Source organism: Erpetoichthys calabaricus, chromosome 2 (genome assembly GCF_900747795.2).
Source record: "Erpetoichthys calabaricus chromosome 2, fErpCal1.3, whole genome shotgun sequence".
NCBI lineage: Eukaryota > Metazoa > Chordata > Cladistia > Polypteriformes > Polypteridae > Erpetoichthys > Erpetoichthys calabaricus.
Window position 1 is genome coordinate 87,805,577 of NC_041395.2, and position 19,608 is coordinate 87,825,184.

Genomic DNA, 19,608 nt, shown 5'->3' on the forward strand with positions numbered 1-19,608 from the left:
CTGCCTGAGCTAAATCACTGGGAAATATGCAGTCCATTCTTGCAAGAGGTGTGTAAAGAACCATTAGAAATGGATGAATGAGGCCTGCAAAGGCATCCTTTCTCTCTCTCTCTGCCATTTTCCATCCTGAGGAGAGGCCATTATTGCTAACCTCTGCCAATGGCATGCAAGATGAAGGCCCATACCAGACAAAGACTAAGACAGAGAGTTACCTGGTAATCTAAGCATATTGGTTTCCTAGAACGAACTAGGTCATATTATTATTCCGCTAACATTTATAATTTGCTTTCATATACTGTACGTTGGGCATATTATCTATAATACACTGAGATGGACAGCTGTCTCCTTAAGGGAAGGACAGGAGAAGGAGCTTGCACGGAGCAATACCTCTCCAGGGACGAAAGAGGGCAGCCCCCTGGCTTGCTATGGTGCCATGGGGTTGGAGTATGGAAGCTCAACATTGCCAGGGCCCATGGCCACTGCCAGAGGGCGCATGGGGAACAGCTGAGCCCTCCTTAACCAGATGGCAGCCACACCTGGAAGTGCTGCTAGAAGAAGATCACCAGACACCTGGAACACTTCTGGGTGCCCTATAAAAGGAGCCAGCTACCACTACTCTGGAAACCAGAGTCAGGAAGAAGAGGACAAAGCTTGCCAGGAGGAGTAGAATTCAAAAGAAAGTACTGTATTGTGTGCTTTGTGCTTGTGTACTGTGCTTGGGGGGGAACGAAGGAAAAGCATTTGCCCCTGTAAATTAAGATTATGTTGTGCTGCACTGGTGCCTGTGCCTGTTGAGTCAGGTGTTTGGGGAGCTGTGCGGCTCCTGGTGGTCACAACATGCATACATTTATAACTTTTCCTCCTGCCTTTTCTGGTACCCTTAATTGTTTGAGGTTTTAGATGTAAAAGAAAGGTGAAAGTAATGAAGTGTGGAGCTACAACCCAAACACTTCAGAGCATTTGCTCTTACTTCATACGTCATGAAGACTTTTGAGAGAATGGTCCCAAAACAGCTTCACCCCCTGGTTTTACAACATTTTGATCCTCTGAAGATTGCCCATTAGGCATATATACTGTAGGTGTGGAGGATGCTCCTGAGAGGATGAGGGGGTCCAGAACAGTGTGTTTGAAATGGTAGAGTGAAATTCTGCAGCACTTTAGGGAACTGTCCTTTCTCCCTTCCTGTTTACCTTCTACAGAACGGACCTCCAGTATAGTACCAGCACTTACCACCTACAGAAATTCTCAGATGGCTCTCCCATCGTAGGCTCCATTATTAATGGAGACGAATCAGAGGACAGAAGGTTTGTGCAGGACTTCATCTTCTGGTGTAGGCAGAACCATCTGCAGCTCAAAATCAGCAAGACAAGACAATAAGACAAATCTTCCAACAAGCTGATGATCCTCTGTGACCAATTACCATTCAAGGGTAGGATGTGGAAGTGGCACAGAGCTACAAGTACCTGCGGGGCAAACTAGGCTGGTCTGACAACACAGCGGTAATGTACAAGAAGGGCTAGAGAGACTGTACTTCCTGAGGAGACTCGGGTCTTTTGATGTGTGCAGAAAACTGCTGGAGATGTTTTACCAGTCCGTAGTCACCAGTGTATAAATTGAGGCTTTCATCTCCCAGGGATGCAACTTGAGTTCAAAAGTCACACAATGCCTGAACAAACTTATCAGGAAAGCCTGCATCATGGTAGGGCTAACTCTGGACACACTAGAATTTGTTGTGGAAAAGAGAATGATGGCAAAACTAGATGCCATTATGATATATCCCCTCCATCACCAGCAGAAGGTGCTCTCAGAGGCCATTTTTAGCCACAGGTTTATTCTGCCACAGTGTGCTACGAAGAGCCTCTGGGGATCTTTCCTGCACACGGCTATCAGGCAATTCAATGCTTTCTCCCGAAGTCCTAGACCAAATACTTACACACTTCAAATTCATTTTGCTACTTCTGCACAATTTATTTATTTAATACCAGGGGCTTTGGCCCCTGCTCGCTTCGCTTGCCAACCCCCTACACCCCACCCCCCACCCCCAGGCCTGTGCTATGCGCCAGCCACTTCACGTTTCTGCCGCTCGCGTTGTGAAGAATAGGGGCTGAATGCACCCCAAGGAGACGCGATCGCTCCTCCGAAACCCCCTCTTAAACGGTGATACAATGGGAAACAAATAGTTTTTTTGGTTTTTTTTTTTTACCTCCTTTTTGCTCGATCAGCTGCTGCCGTGCCGTGCCGCATGATCTGCATCTCTCACGGTGCTTTGAACATTTAAAAGCCTGTACAGAACCTGTCCTTTTGTCTCACTGCCTTGTCTCTCTTCTCCCCCAGACATCCTCTGCTCCTGTTGGAGGTCCTGCTCCCGAAGCGCGCCCCTAACTACAGACTGGGATATCCTGCAGGGATCACATAGTGAGAACATTGAGGAAGTTGTTGACTGCACTACTGACTACATCAACTTCTGTATGGACATTGTAGTTCCAGTAAGAACTGTACGCTGCTATGCTAACAACAAGCCATGGATTACAAGTGACATCAAGGGCCTTTTGAACCAGAAGAAAAGGGCTTTTAAAGACGGTGATCAGCATGAGCTCAAGCATGTGCAGAAGGAACTCCGAGTCCAGCTCAGGGCGGCGAAGGAGCAGTACAGGAGAAAGCTGGAGCAGAAGTTGCAGAATAACAGCATAAAGGAAGTGTGGGATGGGATGAAGATCATCACTGGCTGCAGCTCAAAGCGGGGTACCACCATCGAGAGAGACGTGAAAAGAGCAAACCAAATGAACAACTTCTTTAACAGGTTTGACCACCCTAACCCACTCTCACTCTCACCTCGAAGTACTGCACCCTCCACACATCCTTCTGCTGATACCAGCATAGGAGAGACATCCCCACCCATAATTACAACAGTGCAAGTGAGCAGAGAGCTGAGGAGACTTCGTGCCAGTAAAGCAGCGGGTCCAGATGGAGTATCGCCACGACTGCTGAAGGTCTGTGCATCGGAGCTGGGGGGTCCTCTACAGCGCATCTTCAACCTGAGCCTGGAACAGGGGAGAGTCCCGAGGCTTTGGAAAACATCTTGTATCACCCCAGTCCCAAAGGTATCACGATCTAGTGAGCTGAATGACTTTCGGCCTGTTGCTCTGACATCACATGTGATGAAGACCATGGAGAGGCTGCTGCTTCACCACCTTAGGCCACAGGTTCAACACGCCCTCGACCCTGTGCAGTTTGCATATCAGGAGAAGGTGGGAGTGGAGGATGCCATCATCTATATGCTACACCGATCCCTCTCTCACTTGGACAGAGGCAGTGGTGCTGTAAGAATTATGTTTCTAGACTTCTCTAGCGCCTTCAACACAGTCCAACCTCTGCTCCTTAGGGACAAGCTGACAGAGATGGGATTAGATTCATACCTAGTGGCATGGATCGTGGACTATCTTAAAGACAGACCTCAGTATGTGCATCTTGGGAACTGCACGTCTGACATTGTGGTCAGCAACACAGGAGCGCCACAAGGGACTGTACTTTCTCCGGTCCTGTTCAGCCTATACACATCAGACTTCCAATACAACTCGGAGTCCTGCCATGTGCAAAAGTTCGCTGATGACACTGCTATCGTGGGCTGCATCAGGAATGGGCTGGAGGAGGAGTATAGGGACCTAATCAATGACTTTGTTAAATGGTGCGACTCAAACCACCTACAACTGAACACCAGCAAAACCAAGGAGCTGGTGGTGGATTTTAGGAGGCCCAGACCCCTCATAGACCCCGTGATCATCAAAGGTTACTGTGTGCAGATGGTGCAGACCTATAAATATCTGGGAGTGCAGCTGGATGATAAATTAGACTGGACTGCCAATACTGATGCACTGTGCAAGAAAGGACAGAGCCGGCTATACTTCCTTAGAAGGCTGGTGTCCTTCAACATCTGCAATAAGATGCTGCAGATGTTCTATCAGACAGTTGTGGCGAGCGCCCTCTTCTACGCGGTGGTGTGCTGGGGAGGCAGCATTAAGAGGAAAGACGCCTCACGCCTGGACAAACTGGTGAGGAAGGCAGGCTCTATTGTTGGCATGGGGCTGGACAGTTTGACATCTGTGGCAGAGCGACGGGCGCTCAGCAGGCTCCTATCAATTATGGAGAATCCACTGCATCCACTAAACAGTGTCATCTCCAGACAGAAGAGCAGCTTCAGCGACAGACTGCTGTCACTGTCCTGCTCCACTGACAGATTGAGGAGATCGTTCCTCCCCCAAACTATGCGACTCTTCAATTCCACCTGGGGGGGTAAACGTTAACATTTAACATTATACAAAGTTATTGTCCGTTTTTCACCTGCATTATTATCATTCTTTAATTTAATATTATTTATTGTATCAGTATGCTGCTGCTGGAGAATGTGAATTTCCCATTGGGATTAATAAAGTATCTATCTATCTATCTATCTATCTATCTATCTATCTATCTATCTATCTATCTATCTATCTATCTATCTATGTATGAACGGGAAGATTTTCTATTCTTTTATTTGAAAGACGGAGCTGTCCCCTCCAACTACACACGGAGCTTGATTCACTCCTGAAAGAGATTTATATTTGTTTGAAGTGTTTGAGTAACGTTTCTGTCTCTAAAATCTCCTGTGTATATTTAGAGAGATTTATTCATTTATTTATCTATCGATTGAGTATGTTATTTGTCCTGTGATTCTGAATCCTTGTTTTCATATTTCTGCTGCCATACTGATCTAAATTTCCATTTTGGATTAATAAAGTTAATCTAATCTAATCCAACAGCAGTTACTCTGACAAGTGTGGTATGGGATTTGGGGCATTCCTGTAAGGGATATAGGGTTATCCTATGACCCCACCATGACAAATCACTTTATTAATCAGAGCCCAAGTCTAACCTCTATATACGGTACTTCACTTCTTTATTTAATTTGATGCCATGTTTTTATTCTATCTTCGATTTTACTTAACAGTTTATGCTTTACTTCCCCCTTAAATCAAGTCGGCAACTGAATTGAATTATACGGAAAACTACTGAAATATGAGAGTAGGGACAAAAAGTCTACCAAAGAAATTAGTGGTTTTTAAGGACAATTCTGGGATCTTATTATTTGAATTAGTAACTTGTATAAATAACTTACCATTATTAAACTCACTTATGCAATTCAGGGTTCCAGAGTGCCTGAAAATTGCCAGTAGCATTGGCCACAAAGCTGGAAAAAGCCCTTAACAGGTCACTGCAGTGGCCACTCATGCAGACACCACATAGACCTGATTTAGGAATGGTCTGTATGTCTTTGGTTACTGGGGAGGAAAACAAAGGGATTTGGAGTAAAGCCCACACAGAAACTGACCAGCCATGATGTCTGAACTCAAGACATTGGATCTGTAAAATGGCAGCTCTACCCACTGCTTTACTGTGCGGCTGCAGTAAAAAAAATATATATATATATTTCTGTATGGAACCACATTGACAAAAATGTTTTCTGAAACATTATTACATTTGGACGGAATACATTTGTTGAATACACCAAATTAGAAGCAAGCAAGAGTGTTTATTAGAGTAGTTGAGTAGGAGGTTTAGTACTATAAAACTGTACATTTTTTTTTTTGCAGAACCAGAAGGACAGGGTGCACCATCTCATTAAGGTCTGTATTTTTTTGTGGTCATCTATAAGAGTGAAATGATTACAATTACAAAAGGATAAAACAGAATCCCTACCCCAGTAGCTGCTCCTGGCACAAGCTCAGCCTTTTGAGGAGAGGTGAACAAAAAAGGAAAAAAAAGCGAGATGTAAGGACAGCAATGAGATGGGGCAGCAGCAAACCTGATGCAGCAAGTAATTAAAAAAAAAAAGCTGAAAGGAGGATATAAACAGACTAAAAAGATCCTATGCCATCAATCCCGGACCACCCAGTTCTCAACCAGTCAAGTAGTAGAAAGTCACATACTGAAATTGTAACTGGAGGATCTACTAATCCATGACACTGAGAGTTCGAGAAAGCCCAGGTAGTAGAAAAGGATTCCAGGAACTCGAAGAGAGTGAACCCGGACATTTCAATTAAGAGGCCAGTGCCAACTTGGCAGCAACAGCGCCCAAATTGAAAAGCCTATGGAGTTGAGAAGCAGAGTACAGAGGTCTAGCAGGACAAAGACAGGAGGCGAGAGAGGAGTATTAATAGAGATGATCATTGGAAGAAAGCCAGAGAATGATGAAACAAGAGGACAGATGAAATTTGGTCAAGGACATTCAAAGAACAGAAGTAGGCAAAGGCATTAGTAGCTAGACCCATGGGATAATGCTTTCAAGGTGTAAAGTGCAGGCAATGCACACAGTTAAATCATGCTAGAGTTTTTGGATAAAGGGGAGGATATGGGAATCACACTTCCAAACAGAATAGTAAAGACTGCTTTAAAGATGGCAAGCAAGAGATGAATAGGGAGATATGGAACAAGAGCAATCGATAATGGAGTGGGACAGTATATTATAGTAGAATTCTATATATTTATGTTTTAAAAGTTCACCTAAGCTGGAAATAGAAGGAAGGATGGGCACAACATACATCAGAGCATTTAGAAGATGTCGAGGCCAGACCATCAAAAACATCTCCAAGACTGCTAATGCTCTGATAGCCAAGTAAAGGGCCTCCTCATGAAAAGTGAGTGCCAACTGAAACAGATGCCCAAGTGTCTCCTAACTTTGCGCCACACTCTGTGAGCATAAGAAATAAGACAAAAGCTTGAGAGTCATGAGTCAGTTGAACACCAGAGTGGACAAAGCATGCAAGCATGATAATGTTACTATTAATCAGGTTATATACACAGTCCCTCAAGTGTCCTTCCATCTACTAAAAGAGAATGGTCTTGTATTCCAGAGAAAACAGGAAAAAGGGATTTGACCTCAGTGCAGCTTTTTTTGAAGTGCAATGGCAAGAAGAAGCTTTCCTATTTATTTTTTGCACCAGGACTTCCACTGCATAAAATACCAAAAAAAAGTAATGGGGTGATAATCTTACTGTACTATCCACTTTCTGCTCTCTAAAATCGTTTACTAGAAACTTCCACCAAAATGGAGCTAAGGTGATGATTATAATGGGAAGGTTGGAAAATGGATGGATACTATTAATGAAAATTATTATTTCTTCCCCACATTCCTTTAACACAGTCCAACTATTGCTTCCAGGTCTCCTACTGGTGTCCGTTTCACCATAATTATTAGGTGGGTACTTATTTCTGCCATAATCATTTTTATGAAGCATGCTTGAGGAAAAACAATGCCAAGGACCACTGATCTGAGACTCTAACATAACCATAAATGGAGTATTTATGAAGTGATGTACTAGCATGCATGGTCTGTGACACTACGTATTTATATTTAACAATGTTTCAGTCTTTTTCTTAAAATTTAAATGTCATATTGGTGCCAGGCAGAGGAGCAGAACTGACAAGGTAGTCTTCTCCAAAGTTCTGCCTCTGCCACAGGCCAGTACAGGTAAGAATGAGGAGATCAGAAGGCTTAACGTGTGGCTCAAATTTTGGTGTAGGGTAGAAGGATATAGGTTTATGGGGAATTGGGAGTCCTTTTGGGACAGATGGGACCGCCAAGACAGGTTACATCTGAACCGAGGGGGCACCAATTTATTGGGGAGGTGTATGAGTAGATTATTTGAGGATTATTTAATCTACGGAATGGTTTAGGGAGTTTAGGAAAGGCCAGGTTTAGATGTACAGGTATACATGGAGGAACAAACAATAGTGTAAAAATAAAAATGCGTAGTAATGTAAATTCTAACCCAACATTTAAATGTAAAAGGAGTAACACATTAAAAATGGCTTGCCTTAATGCTATAAGTATCAAAAATAAGACAAGTGAGTTAGAGCTGTATGTAGTAGAGCAGGGGTCCTCAATCACAGTCCTGGAGGGCCGCAGTGGCTGCAGGTTTTTATTCCAACTAGTTTTCTAATTAGAAAGCAGTCCATGCTGATAATGAAACTTGCTATTGAACTATTCAGCTTGTTAATGCTCGCATTCATCCAAGAGCAATTTTAATTGCACTGTAGAGTAATCTTCTGTGAGAACATTATCGATGTGTTTTGTGGACCAGAATAGATTTAAACTTAATGGTCCGGATTCCCCTCTCATTCATTTCTAAACAGTTTTTATCACAGATACTTCATGGCAAGCACGCTAGCTGGAGAGCTGCTGGTTTATTGGTTATCTGCATCTCATTATTAACTAATGTCTGATTAAGAAAACAGGCAACAATTAAAATTTAAATCCAAATCTAAAATAGACAATTAAGGGTTCTGAATGGTAACAGGCAAGAGAACTAAAATTAAGCCCAAAAAACGTATTGCTTTAGTAGTAAATAAAAGGGTTCTAATTAAGAAATTGGTTAAAGTGAAAATCTGCAACCATAGCAGACCTCCAGGACTGTAATTGAGAACCTCTGATCTACAAAGTAACTAAAATTTGTCTTTGATGAATAAAGGCACTAACAAGGCATAGAGTTAAACACCAACTTTCATTATCACCAAGGACTGAGTTCCAATTAGGACACTGGCTGGAATGAAATCCTGTAGCAACTATGGCCCTCCAGGACCATGATTGAAGACCCCTGTAGTAGAGCATAATTATGATATTATAGCAATAACGTAAACCTGGCTAAATAACAAAGATGGTGATGAGTATAACATAGAGGGATACACAATTTTTAGGAAGGATAGATGGAACAGAAAAGAAGGTGGGGTTGCTGTTTATGTCAAACAGAATTTAAATGCAAGTCCTCTTCAGTTTGACCATGAGCCCCATCTTAGTGAGGACATGTGGCTTTGCCTGGAAAGCATTAGGGAAAGAGGCCTTATTCTAGGAATATGTTATAGACCAACCCAATGCAGACAGTAATTGATGTTAAGAGTGGTGTTCCACAGAGTCAGTGCTGGGGCCGCAGCAATTTATAATACATATAAATGATTTGGTTAGGAATATAAGTAACAAGCTGGTTAATTTTGCAGATGATACCAAGATAGGTGGATGGGCCGATAATTTGGAATCTGTTATATATCCATTACAGAAGGACTTGGGCTGCATACTGGTTTGGGCAGATTTGTGGCAGATGAAATTTAATGTCAGTAAATGTAAAGTATTACATAGAAAGTAAAAATGTTAGGTTTGAATATACAATGGGAGGTCTGAAAATCGAGGGTGCACCTTATGAGAAGGATTTAGAAGTCATAGTGGACTCTACGCTATCACCTTGTAGTGTTCAGAAGCCATTAAGAAGGCAAAAAGAATGTTCAGTTATATAGCACGATGTGTGCAGTACAAGTCCAGGGAGGTTATGCTCAAGCTTTAAAATGCACTGGTGAGGCCTCATCTGGAGTACTGTGTGCAGTTTTGGTCTCCAGGCTACAAGAAGGACATAGCAGCGCTAGAAAATGTCCAGAGAAGAGCGACTAGGCTGATTCAGGGCTACAAAGGATGAATTTTATGAAGAAACATTAAAAGAGCTGAGCCTTCTCAGTTTAAGCAAAAGGAGATTAAGAGGTGACATGACTGAAGTGTTTAAAATTATGAAGAGAATTAGTCCAGTGAAGCGGGTTGGATAATGGATGGATGGATTGAGACTGTGACTTTAAAATGAGTTCTTCAAGAACACAGGGGCACACTTGGAAAATGTTTAAGGGTAAATTTCACACAAACATTAGGAAATTTTTATTTACACAGAGAACCATAGTCACTTGAAATAAGACTTTAAGGACTTTCAAAACTCGACTTAAGAATTAAGTGGATAGGACTGGCGAGCTTTGTTGGGCTGAAAAGGTGCACTGGCACAATTCACCTATGAACAAAGTCTTAAACTGAGTAGATGGTTACATATTTCTTTGCATGTCCATTCTTCATCCTTGTTTAATACACATACAGTGTTAATAATACAAGTACTTGCTTATATGTAATATTCCAATACCAGGGTAGAACCATAGGGTGGCACTATTAGAAAGGAAATGAAGTTTAGTGGTGAGCAAGCCAGCTTGTATAACAGTAAGGAAATGTAAGATAAGAACAATGACAACAAAATAAAGAGTAGCAGGAAAAAGTATCTCTTCAGGCAGGACCAGGCCTGACTGTTAAAAAACAGCTTTTTCAGGAAACTCTTGCTAATAGAAACCTAGAAATCATGTGCCACAATTTAAAGTACAAATTGCACTTTGTGAATTACAACTCTTGATCCAATACTGTTATTGAAGAAAGCGGTTATATATTTCCAGTCCAGGGTGCATGTAAATTGCCTGTCAACATCAAAATCCGTATCTTTTTACATGTGTTTTTATCCTAACTTTCTCTCAGTTTAAGCACACCAGCAGAACTTAGATATGATACATTTCTGCTGTGTAAATGTAAGTAAAGGAGATCCTGTCAATAACTTTAATAAAAGTTATAAAAACATTGGGAAGTGTACACTTATCTTTATTATTGTGTTTTTTAGTACTCTTCATCTGAAAACAATGCAAAAAGAAAAAAGCCCCTGAATCATAACCATATATATATATATTATATATATATTAATTATATATAATATATATATAGTGTGTGTATGTATAATACAACATAATTAACAATCAAATATTCATATAATTACATTTATAGTTATTTAATAACATTTTTATTGATCTGCTAATTGATATTTACCCATGTAAGCATTATTTTAAATTGGAATGTATGGATTTAAAGGTAATACCTTCCAATCGAAATCTTTCAATTGTATCCAATAAAAGTCCTTTTCTGGAGGTATTTTACCAGGAAGGACAGCTGCTGTCTCTTCAGAGAAGAAAACTACAGCTGACAACCCTCGAGGATTAAGTACCATTGTGCCTTCTTAACTGTACCCACACTGCATATGTCATTTAGCCTCTTCAAGTCAAGAATACTAGTCTAGAGCAAAGACAGGCAGCTGTTGAAAACATTTTTCTTCCTTGTCATCAAAACAGGTGAAGCATTGCTGCAGGGGATCCTTAATACTCTGGCAACATTTGTTAAATAAATAACTATATCTGATTACTTTTGCAGAAGACACATTAATATTGATTTCTTATGCATCAACCATGTCTGCTGTGATTAGTGATTTTGTATCTCAAGAAATGCATACAGTCTTTGACATGTTTCCAACTAAAGTGTGACCATAACACTTTTTCCCACTTCTGTACAGAGGAGGTGCTGGTCTATTTCCTGGCATTATAATCCAATGGCAGGGTACTCATACTACTTTCTGGAGGTTCGTTCTTCTTCCTCATTCTGTAGCTCATAGGCTGGCCTATAACGCACAACACCTTTCTCATCAACAAACTGCAGAGCTGGATTCTTCAAGGTATTGTCCATGCTACCCAGGGAAGTGTATCTAGAGAAAAACAAAAATCATTACAACAAAAATAGGTCACTAGAATAACCCAGATAATTCACAAGGTTTTCATTAAAAAAAAATATATTGGTGGTTTGTATGGAAAGATACCATAAATTATATAATTGAATACTTTATTATTATGAAATGTCACACTGATTATCTACTTTGATCTAACATTCATCCATTTTCAAACTAAATTAAATTTCTAGGTTGGTGGGGTCAAAGTCTATCCTGGAATCATTGGGCGTATGGCAGAAAGAACTGTACTTGGTCCATTGCAGGTCACACTCATTCACATGTGGCCAATTTGGATTTGTCAAACTACTTAATCTGTACATCTCCAGGATGTGGGAGAAACTTCAAAATAAAAGCAAGGAACACACAACGCCATAAAGACAGGTTAGCTCTAACTGCGTGACGCTGCAGTAACAGTTACTGCATCAATATGCTCTACTAAACAATTAATAATTTGGCAGTTTCAGTCAACATCAATACAATACAATTTATTTTTGTACAGCCCAAGGAGGGCCACAATATGCTTTAACAGGCCCTGTCTTTTGACAGCCCCAGCCTTGACTCTCTAAGAACACAAGAAAAAAAATGGAAGAAACCTTGGGAAAGGCAATTCAGAGAGATACCCCTTTCCAGGTAGGTTGGGCATGCAGTGGTTGTCAAGAAAAGGGGGTAAATACAATACAATACACAGAACAGAACAGAACACAGTAATCCACAATACAATACAATAGTACAATAAACATCAGAATTTGGAAGAGGTAAAAAAGCTTCCTGTGGTATCAGAATTTTGCTTCATAACAGTCACAATAATTGATAAAGAAACATTTAAACTCATTCATCTTTATTAGTACTAGTTTAAACAAATGATAGTGATGATAGTGGAGACTTTTTAAGTGTCACTGCATAGGAATTAAAGCACATGCAGTAAAAATCACCGTAATATTTTCCATTTTATATTTTTAAATCACAGTAATTAAGGGTTTAGAAGAAATAAAGCTGTGTAAACCACTGCACTGCTATCTCTTGGATCCAAGGTCTTGGGGTTGAATTGCAAAATGTGTTGTTATGTGAAATTTTCATATGCCGCCCATGTGGGCATCATTTTTCTCCTTTGCAGGTCTTTCCACTACTTATAAGCAAAGTTTGCCAAAGCATTTATTAGATTTAATGAACATTGTATCTTCTTATGACAACTGCTATTTAGTACAGATCAGGTACTGCCAGGCACAGCCAACTGAGAATATAACTGATTCCTCACATCATGAGATATACACTGTTTACCTGCCGGTTCCCTGAAGCTGAAATAGGGAATTGCTGGTGCACAATAGCACAAACTAATTTTACTATAATATTAGAATTCACTGGCTACTCTAAACTGCTCAGTGTGGTGTGTTTTAGTACTGGGCTGGTTTCTGCCTTTTTGCATGATGTCATGATAGACTCCAGCTGCCCATCAGCTATAGATGAATTGTTCTAGCAAACAAAAACATCAGTTGTTGTGCAATAAGACTTTACCAAAAGTTGTAAAAAAATGGCAATGTGATATTTTTTTAATAACAAGATCATTTTAACCTTTTAACCGCCATCTCCCTAAATATTCCCCATGCCAGGAGAAATCTGAACAATTTTCGTTTTTTTACTTTACATTTATTCAAGCAGTATTTACCTGCTGAAATACCTGCTGAAATACCTGCTGAAATGTTTCAAATAAATGGTCAATCAAAGGACGTAGCTTGAACAAGCGATCACGGTTTGGATCTTTCATATCTGGTACAGATAATGGGCAGCAGTCCAGTTGAGATGCTGGGGATACACCCACTCATCGCCATCATCCGATGCGTCGTCATTCACAGTATCATGCAGCGCACGTTGCTGATCATCATTGTCGCTAAAATCTTCTTCAGAACTGCTACAATCATGATCAGAATTATTGTCCAAAATCGCCTGCAAAACCTCACTTGAAGTCAGTTTACGTTTCGCCATATTCACAGCTTTCACTTTCGAATCACATCACGTGATCGGCCAATACAAGCGCAGAGTTGTCGAAATACAACGTAGTAATAATATCCACGCCAAACTGTCAGTTATACTACGCGCCAGGCATTCACATAACCACAGGCAAATGTGCCGGATAATTCCGGCATTAAGGCGTCAGCAATAAAGCTACGATGCCAGATATATCCGGCAGAGGGCGGTTAAGGGGTTAAAAACAATAAAAAATACAAACTTAAAAAGAGGTATTTTATACAATACTAAACATATGCATCAGGATCTGAACCTAGCATGCATATGCATTCACTAAAGCCATTCTTTCATGAATTTAATATTCAAGGCATGCAAGTTGTAGAAGACAAAATACACTTAGGTGTCACATGATCATTTAGGAGAAAGTGTTGGATATGTTTTCAATATTAAAATATAGAATTCATCTTAAACAAATAGCATAAAGTGTTAATATAAATATCAGAAACCTGTTCAGGCATATCAGGAAACCAGATAAAGGTCAAGTGAAAAACAAATTGTACTGAAAGATGACTAAGAGATGATTAAGAAGTCACCAGATGTCCTATGAAAAACCAGAATGGACAGTTGTTACATACACAGAAATTTCAAGGGTGATGGCTCAGCACAAAGGGTATAAGAAGAACCAGAAAATACTTTTGTTTTATATAAGTCATTTGGATGTAAACCAACGAGCCAACCATAATAAAAAGCACTAATGCACTAATTAACACTGTATGTAAATTCAAAAGTTTATAAAATGAACCTCTATCCTGTGTTTCTCCAACCATTCTCATCATACTGTGAAGAATGCTCCCTGTTCAAGCGTTAGTTGAAGAGTAATAAATGACGCAGACAACCTTTTTACTCCTGACTTATTACTGACTCAAGGGTTTCATCAAACTTATCCTGATTGAGGATAAGTTTCTTTCCTTAACTAAGATGTTGATTTGTATCACAAAGTTTTATAACAACAAATTAAAACCATCAGTTTTCCAACACTACAGCTACAACATTACAATCCTAAAATGTTCAGCGTCTACAGTGAAAAATAGATATTTCTTATTGTTTATTATAAATCTTAACTCATTGAATTATTGAGATTGTTCAAACATCTATTCCATAACATGTTTTCGGCAAATACTACAATAATTATTAGTGCATCATTAATGCATTTCATTGCACAGCTGGTAATGACAATAAAAAAATAGGAAGAGTCATGTTGCACTAAAGCTAAATGGCGGAGAGGTGGCTCTGAAGCTAGGGATCTGCACTGGCAATCGGAAGGTTACTGGTTCGAATCCCGTAAATGCCAATAGGGACTCTGCTCTGTTGGGTCCTTAAGCAAGGCCCTTAACCTACATTTGCTGAGCGCTTTGAGTAGTGAGAAAAGCGCTATATTAATGCAAAGAATTATTAAATGAGAAGAAAATATTGCCAAACAATATGTCACAAGGTGGCTGCCCTACAAAATATTTTCAGAACAGTTTTTCAGGCTCACATAACAGAATGGATCATACAAATACTGCAATTTGCCAGAGTCAAGGGTACAAAGATCCTGCACATGGACATTTTTAATGCCTCCCCCCCCCCATTAATGTTAATTACATTTATTGATTGCATTAGTATAAAATTTATCCAAATCATGTCACGCCAGGGTGGCACGATGGCGCAGTGGTAGTGCTGCTGCCTCGCAGTAAGGAAACCTGGGTTCGCTTCCCGGGTCCTCCCTGCATGGAGTTTGCATGTTCTCCCCGCGTCTGTGTGGGTTTCCTACGGTTTCCTCCCACAGTCCAAAGACATGTAGGTTACATGCATTGGCGATCCTAAATTGTCCCTAGTGTGTGCTTGGTGTGGGTGTGTGTGGGCTGGCAACCTGCCCGGGATTTGTTCCTGCCTTGCGCCCTGTGTTGGCTGCGATTGGCTTCAGCAGACCCCCGTGACCCTGTGTTAGGATATAGCGGGTTGGATAATGGATGGATGGATGGATTTTCACGCCAGCCATTAAAATGCATCTTCAGTGTCTGATCATGTTTATTTGTGAAGCACACCGCATCACAGCTATTAAAATTTTAGAACAGGAACTGCTCAAAATTATCTCATCTCGCCGAAGCCAGATGTCTGGAGACAACAATGAGTACATTTTGTTTAAAGTGGGTGGAAACAATTAAGATGGCTCACTGTGTGTCACATTCCTAAACCAATCCAATGCCTCATGAAGGTGGTGCTCCAAGTAGGGCAAGTGATTTTGAACTGGAAAGAGGAGCAGTGCTCTTGTTAACCTGATCCAACAGAGAGCAAGCTTCTGATTATGATGAACATTCAAAAAGTATCCCAAAAAAAACCTATTAAACATATAAATGTGTGTCACATGTGCAGAGACCACATTGCACATGTTAAAAATAAACAACCTTTTGCAAGCAAAAACATTTCTGAAGCATCAAATTATACATTTGCAAAGAAAGATATCAATGGATGAGTGGTAAACGTGAAGGATAAAGTTTCACAGGTGTTGTGCGTGCTCTCTGTTGTTTACTGTTACAACGATTATGTAGGAGTCACTCTGAGTTTGAAAGAATTACCTGCTATGATTGTGAAAATACGAACTGCCGTTAAAATAGCTGATAAAGAGCCACAGTGCTCAAAACTCCAGAATCAACAAATCTGCCTAACACCACCAGTAAAGCACAGCACCCTCTGACTGAATGTCTAAATGAGTAACTAAAGGAAGTTGACATTACTGTCTAAATGGAAATGCAAACAAGCCAAGCCAGAATAGCTGCAGCATTTTTACATATACTATGTCCATAGACTACAATGCTAATCTAAAGCATCTAAACAGAAAGTTTAGTGATTGGCAATAATGGATATAATGAGGTTATTAGAAATAAACTTGATGCACTAGGATTAAAAGTCAAGACGGAGGTAAAGAATTTAGGAGTAACTATTGACTCTGACCTGAATTTTAAATCACATATTAATCAGATTACTAGGACAGCATTTTTTCACTTAAGAAATACAGTAATCCCTCGCTATATCGCGCTACGACTTTCGCAGCTTCACTCTATCGCGGATTTTATATGTAAGCATATTTAAATATATATCGCAGATTTTTTGCTGGTTCGCGGATTTCTGCAGACAATGGGTCTTTTAATTTCTGGTACATGCTTCCTCATTTGGTTTGCCCAGTTGATTTCATACAAGGGACGCTATTGGAAGATGGCTGAGAAGCTACCCAACTTAGTTTTCTCTCTCTCTCTCTTGCTTTGACATTCTCTGCTCCTGACGGAGGGGGTGTGAACAGGGGGGCTGTTCGCACACCTAGACGATATGGACGCTCGTCTAAAAATGCTGAAAGATTACCTTCACGTTGCTCCCTTCTGTGCAGCTGCTTCGTGAAGCGACATGCTGCACGGTGCTTCGCATACTTAAAAGCTCGAAGGGCACGTATTGATTTTTGATTGTTTGTTTTTATCTGTCTCTCTCTCTCTCTGACATTCTCTGCTCCTGACGGAGGGGGTGTGAGCTGCTGCCTTCAATGCAACTGCTTTGTGCCGTGGTGCTTCGCATACTTAAAAGCCAAACAGCCCTATTGATTTGTTTACTTTTCTCTCTCTCTCTCTCCGACATTCTCTGCTCCTGACGCGCACTCCTTTGAAGAGGAAGATATGTTTGCATTCTTTTAATTGTGAGATGGAACTGTCCTCTCTGTCTTGTCATGGAGCACAGTTTAAACTTTTGAAAAAGAGACAAATGTTTGTTTGCAGTGTTTGAATAAAGTTCCTGTCTCTCTACAACTTCCTGTGTTTCTGTGCAAATCTATGACCCAAGCATGACAATATAAAAATAACCATATACACATATGGTTTCTACTTCGCGGATTTTCACCTTTCGTGGGGGGTTCTGGAACACAACCCCCGCGATCGAGGAGGGATTACTGTATAGCAAAAGTTAGACCTCTTATAACATTGCAAGATTCTAAAAAATTTGTTCATGCATTTGTTTTCAGTCGGCTAGATTACTGTAACGCACTCCTCTCAGGACTACCAAAAAAAGACATCAATCGATTGCAACGAGTGCAGAATGTAGCTGCTAGAATCTTAACTAGGAAAAGAAAATCCGAGCACATTTCTCCGGTTTTGATGTCACTACACTGGTTACCTGTGTCATTTAGAATTGACTTTAAAATACTGCTTATGGTTTACAAAGCCTTAAATAATCTCGCTCCATCTTATATTTCGGAATGTCTTACACCTTGCACTCCAAATCGTAACCTTAGATCTTCAAATGAGTGTCTACTTAGAATTCCAAGAGCTAAACTTAAAAGAAGTGGTGAGGCGGCCTTCTGCGGTTATGCACCTAAAATCTGGAATAGCTTGCCGATAGGAATTAGCCAGGCTAATACAGTTGAGCATTTTAAAACACTGCTGAAAACATATTACTTTAACATGGCTTTCTCATAGTTTCATCTTAGTTTAATCCTGATGCTCTATATATTCAATGAATTATCATTATTATTCATGGTGGCTCCAAAATTCGTACTAACCCCTACTTTCTCTTCTGTTCTTTTTCCGGTTTTCTGTGGTGGCGATCTGCACCGCCACCACCACCTAATCAAAGCACTGTGATGTCCCTACATTGATGGATTAAATGCCAAAAGTCCACATGACCGTCATCATCAAGTTCTTCCATGAGAACCCTGAATACCATGAGGACTGATTGAGGTCATTTATGTTAGGTCGAATGCCTAGAGGGGGCTGGGCGGTCTTGTGGCCTGGAACCCCTGCAGATTTTATTTTTTTCTCCAGCCGTCTGGAGAGTTTTTTTGTTTTTTCTGTCCTCACTGGCCATCGGACCTTACTTTTATTCAATGTTAATTAGTGTTCCCTTATTTTAATTCTTAATTTGTCTTTTTTCTCTTTCTTCATCTTGTAAAGCACTTTGAGCTGTATTGTTTGTATGAAAATGTGCTATATAAATAAATGTTTTTGTTGTTGTGGTTGTAAAGTTCGTTTGCTGCTGTTATACCATATAGTGATGCAATACTGAACATGACAGAAAGATACAGTAGCAAACAAAAGCATTTCTCAAATGCCTGTAGCTGTGATGGTCTAGGTATGTGTTATGTGTCTTGTCTGTCCGTCTCCTCTAACATTACAATGTATAAATAAATCATTAAAATTTACTTACCTTGTACTACTGAGCTAGTTAATGGATAACAGCAGTTTTAGTTTTTTATTTCCAGTAAATTGTCCCTGGATGAGTGATTTATGGCATGAATTGTGATGGGATAAACTAATGAACAAGCATCTTCAGAAAATGAATTGACAGATAGAAATAAATTATCATTAGATACAATAAAAACAGATACTGCTTTATTAGGCACTGCAGCAATGTACTGCTTAGACAATTCTGGAGTGTATTTGCTTTACCTGCAAACCTGTGTACAAGCAAACAACTATTTACTCTGTGTTGGTTTGTTAACAATACATTTGACCATTAAGTGACCTAGCTAACCACATTGCATTTAGAGTTGGGAGGGAAGCTTGACAAGGGCTCAAAAGACAGGGAGGTAGTAATGCAGCTAGAAACATAGTGTCTGTGGAACTATGCTTTTGGTTGGTGGGCAAGTGAATGAGCCTCCCCACCTTTAAAACAGGGTTTAGACACATCTAGACTGGGCCAGAGAGGCAGTATTGTTTCTCATTTCATGTTTATTTATTACACAACTTGTGTTCTCCTAGTACAGGTTTCATTTTTAATAAATCCCATAATTTATGAACAAGTTGCTTCGGGCTAACTTATATTTCAAGTCAGAATGGCACAACAATGTCATGTACTCTCACTGCAAAGCATTCATTAGATTTCGATTGCTGGTCTAAAACCAAAGTAGGATTTTTCTTTTAATAAGAGATTCTGATGATTGGAGAGATAAAAGTTTATCCTTACCCTTTATCGTATAAGATACAATATGGCACATATAAGGTCCGTAAGAATTCCCAAATGTCATGATATGTCCAGTCCTAAAAAAAGAAAGAAAAAAAAAGAAAATGCAACTGCCAGTCTAGCACACTATGTAAAGTACTACATGTGATCATTGCTTCTACTGTCTTCAATGTTTGCATATATTTGTTGTTGTGCAGGGTGCAGCAGCTGTGGGACATTTGGCTATCATTACTAT

The 19,608-nt window shown here is 40.1% G+C and overlaps 2 protein-coding genes across 4 annotated transcripts in view; both read right to left on the bottom strand.

Annotated features, from left to right (window-relative positions):
• The window catches only part of pygo2 (pygopus homolog 2 (Drosophila)), a 168,001-nt gene that overhangs the window by 42,304 nt on the left and 106,089 nt on the right, over positions 1-19,608 (bottom strand). The window lies entirely within an intron of this gene.
• Positions 10,640-19,608, bottom strand: part of flad1 (flavin adenine dinucleotide synthetase 1) — a 35,397-nt gene continuing 26,428 nt past the window's right edge. For 2 of the 3 annotated variants that reach the window (XM_028794060.2, XM_028794061.2), the window contains exons 7-8: positions 19,377-19,450; positions 10,640-11,408 (exon numbers count right to left, since the gene is read on the bottom strand). In XM_028794060.2, the coding sequence (XP_028649893.1) occupies positions 11,273-11,408; positions 19,377-19,450 (210 nt within the window). In that variant the 3' untranslated portion in view covers positions 10,640-11,272. The remainder of the gene's footprint in view (positions 11,409-19,376; positions 19,451-19,608) is intronic. The other variant, XM_051923279.1, reaches the window with a different exon arrangement.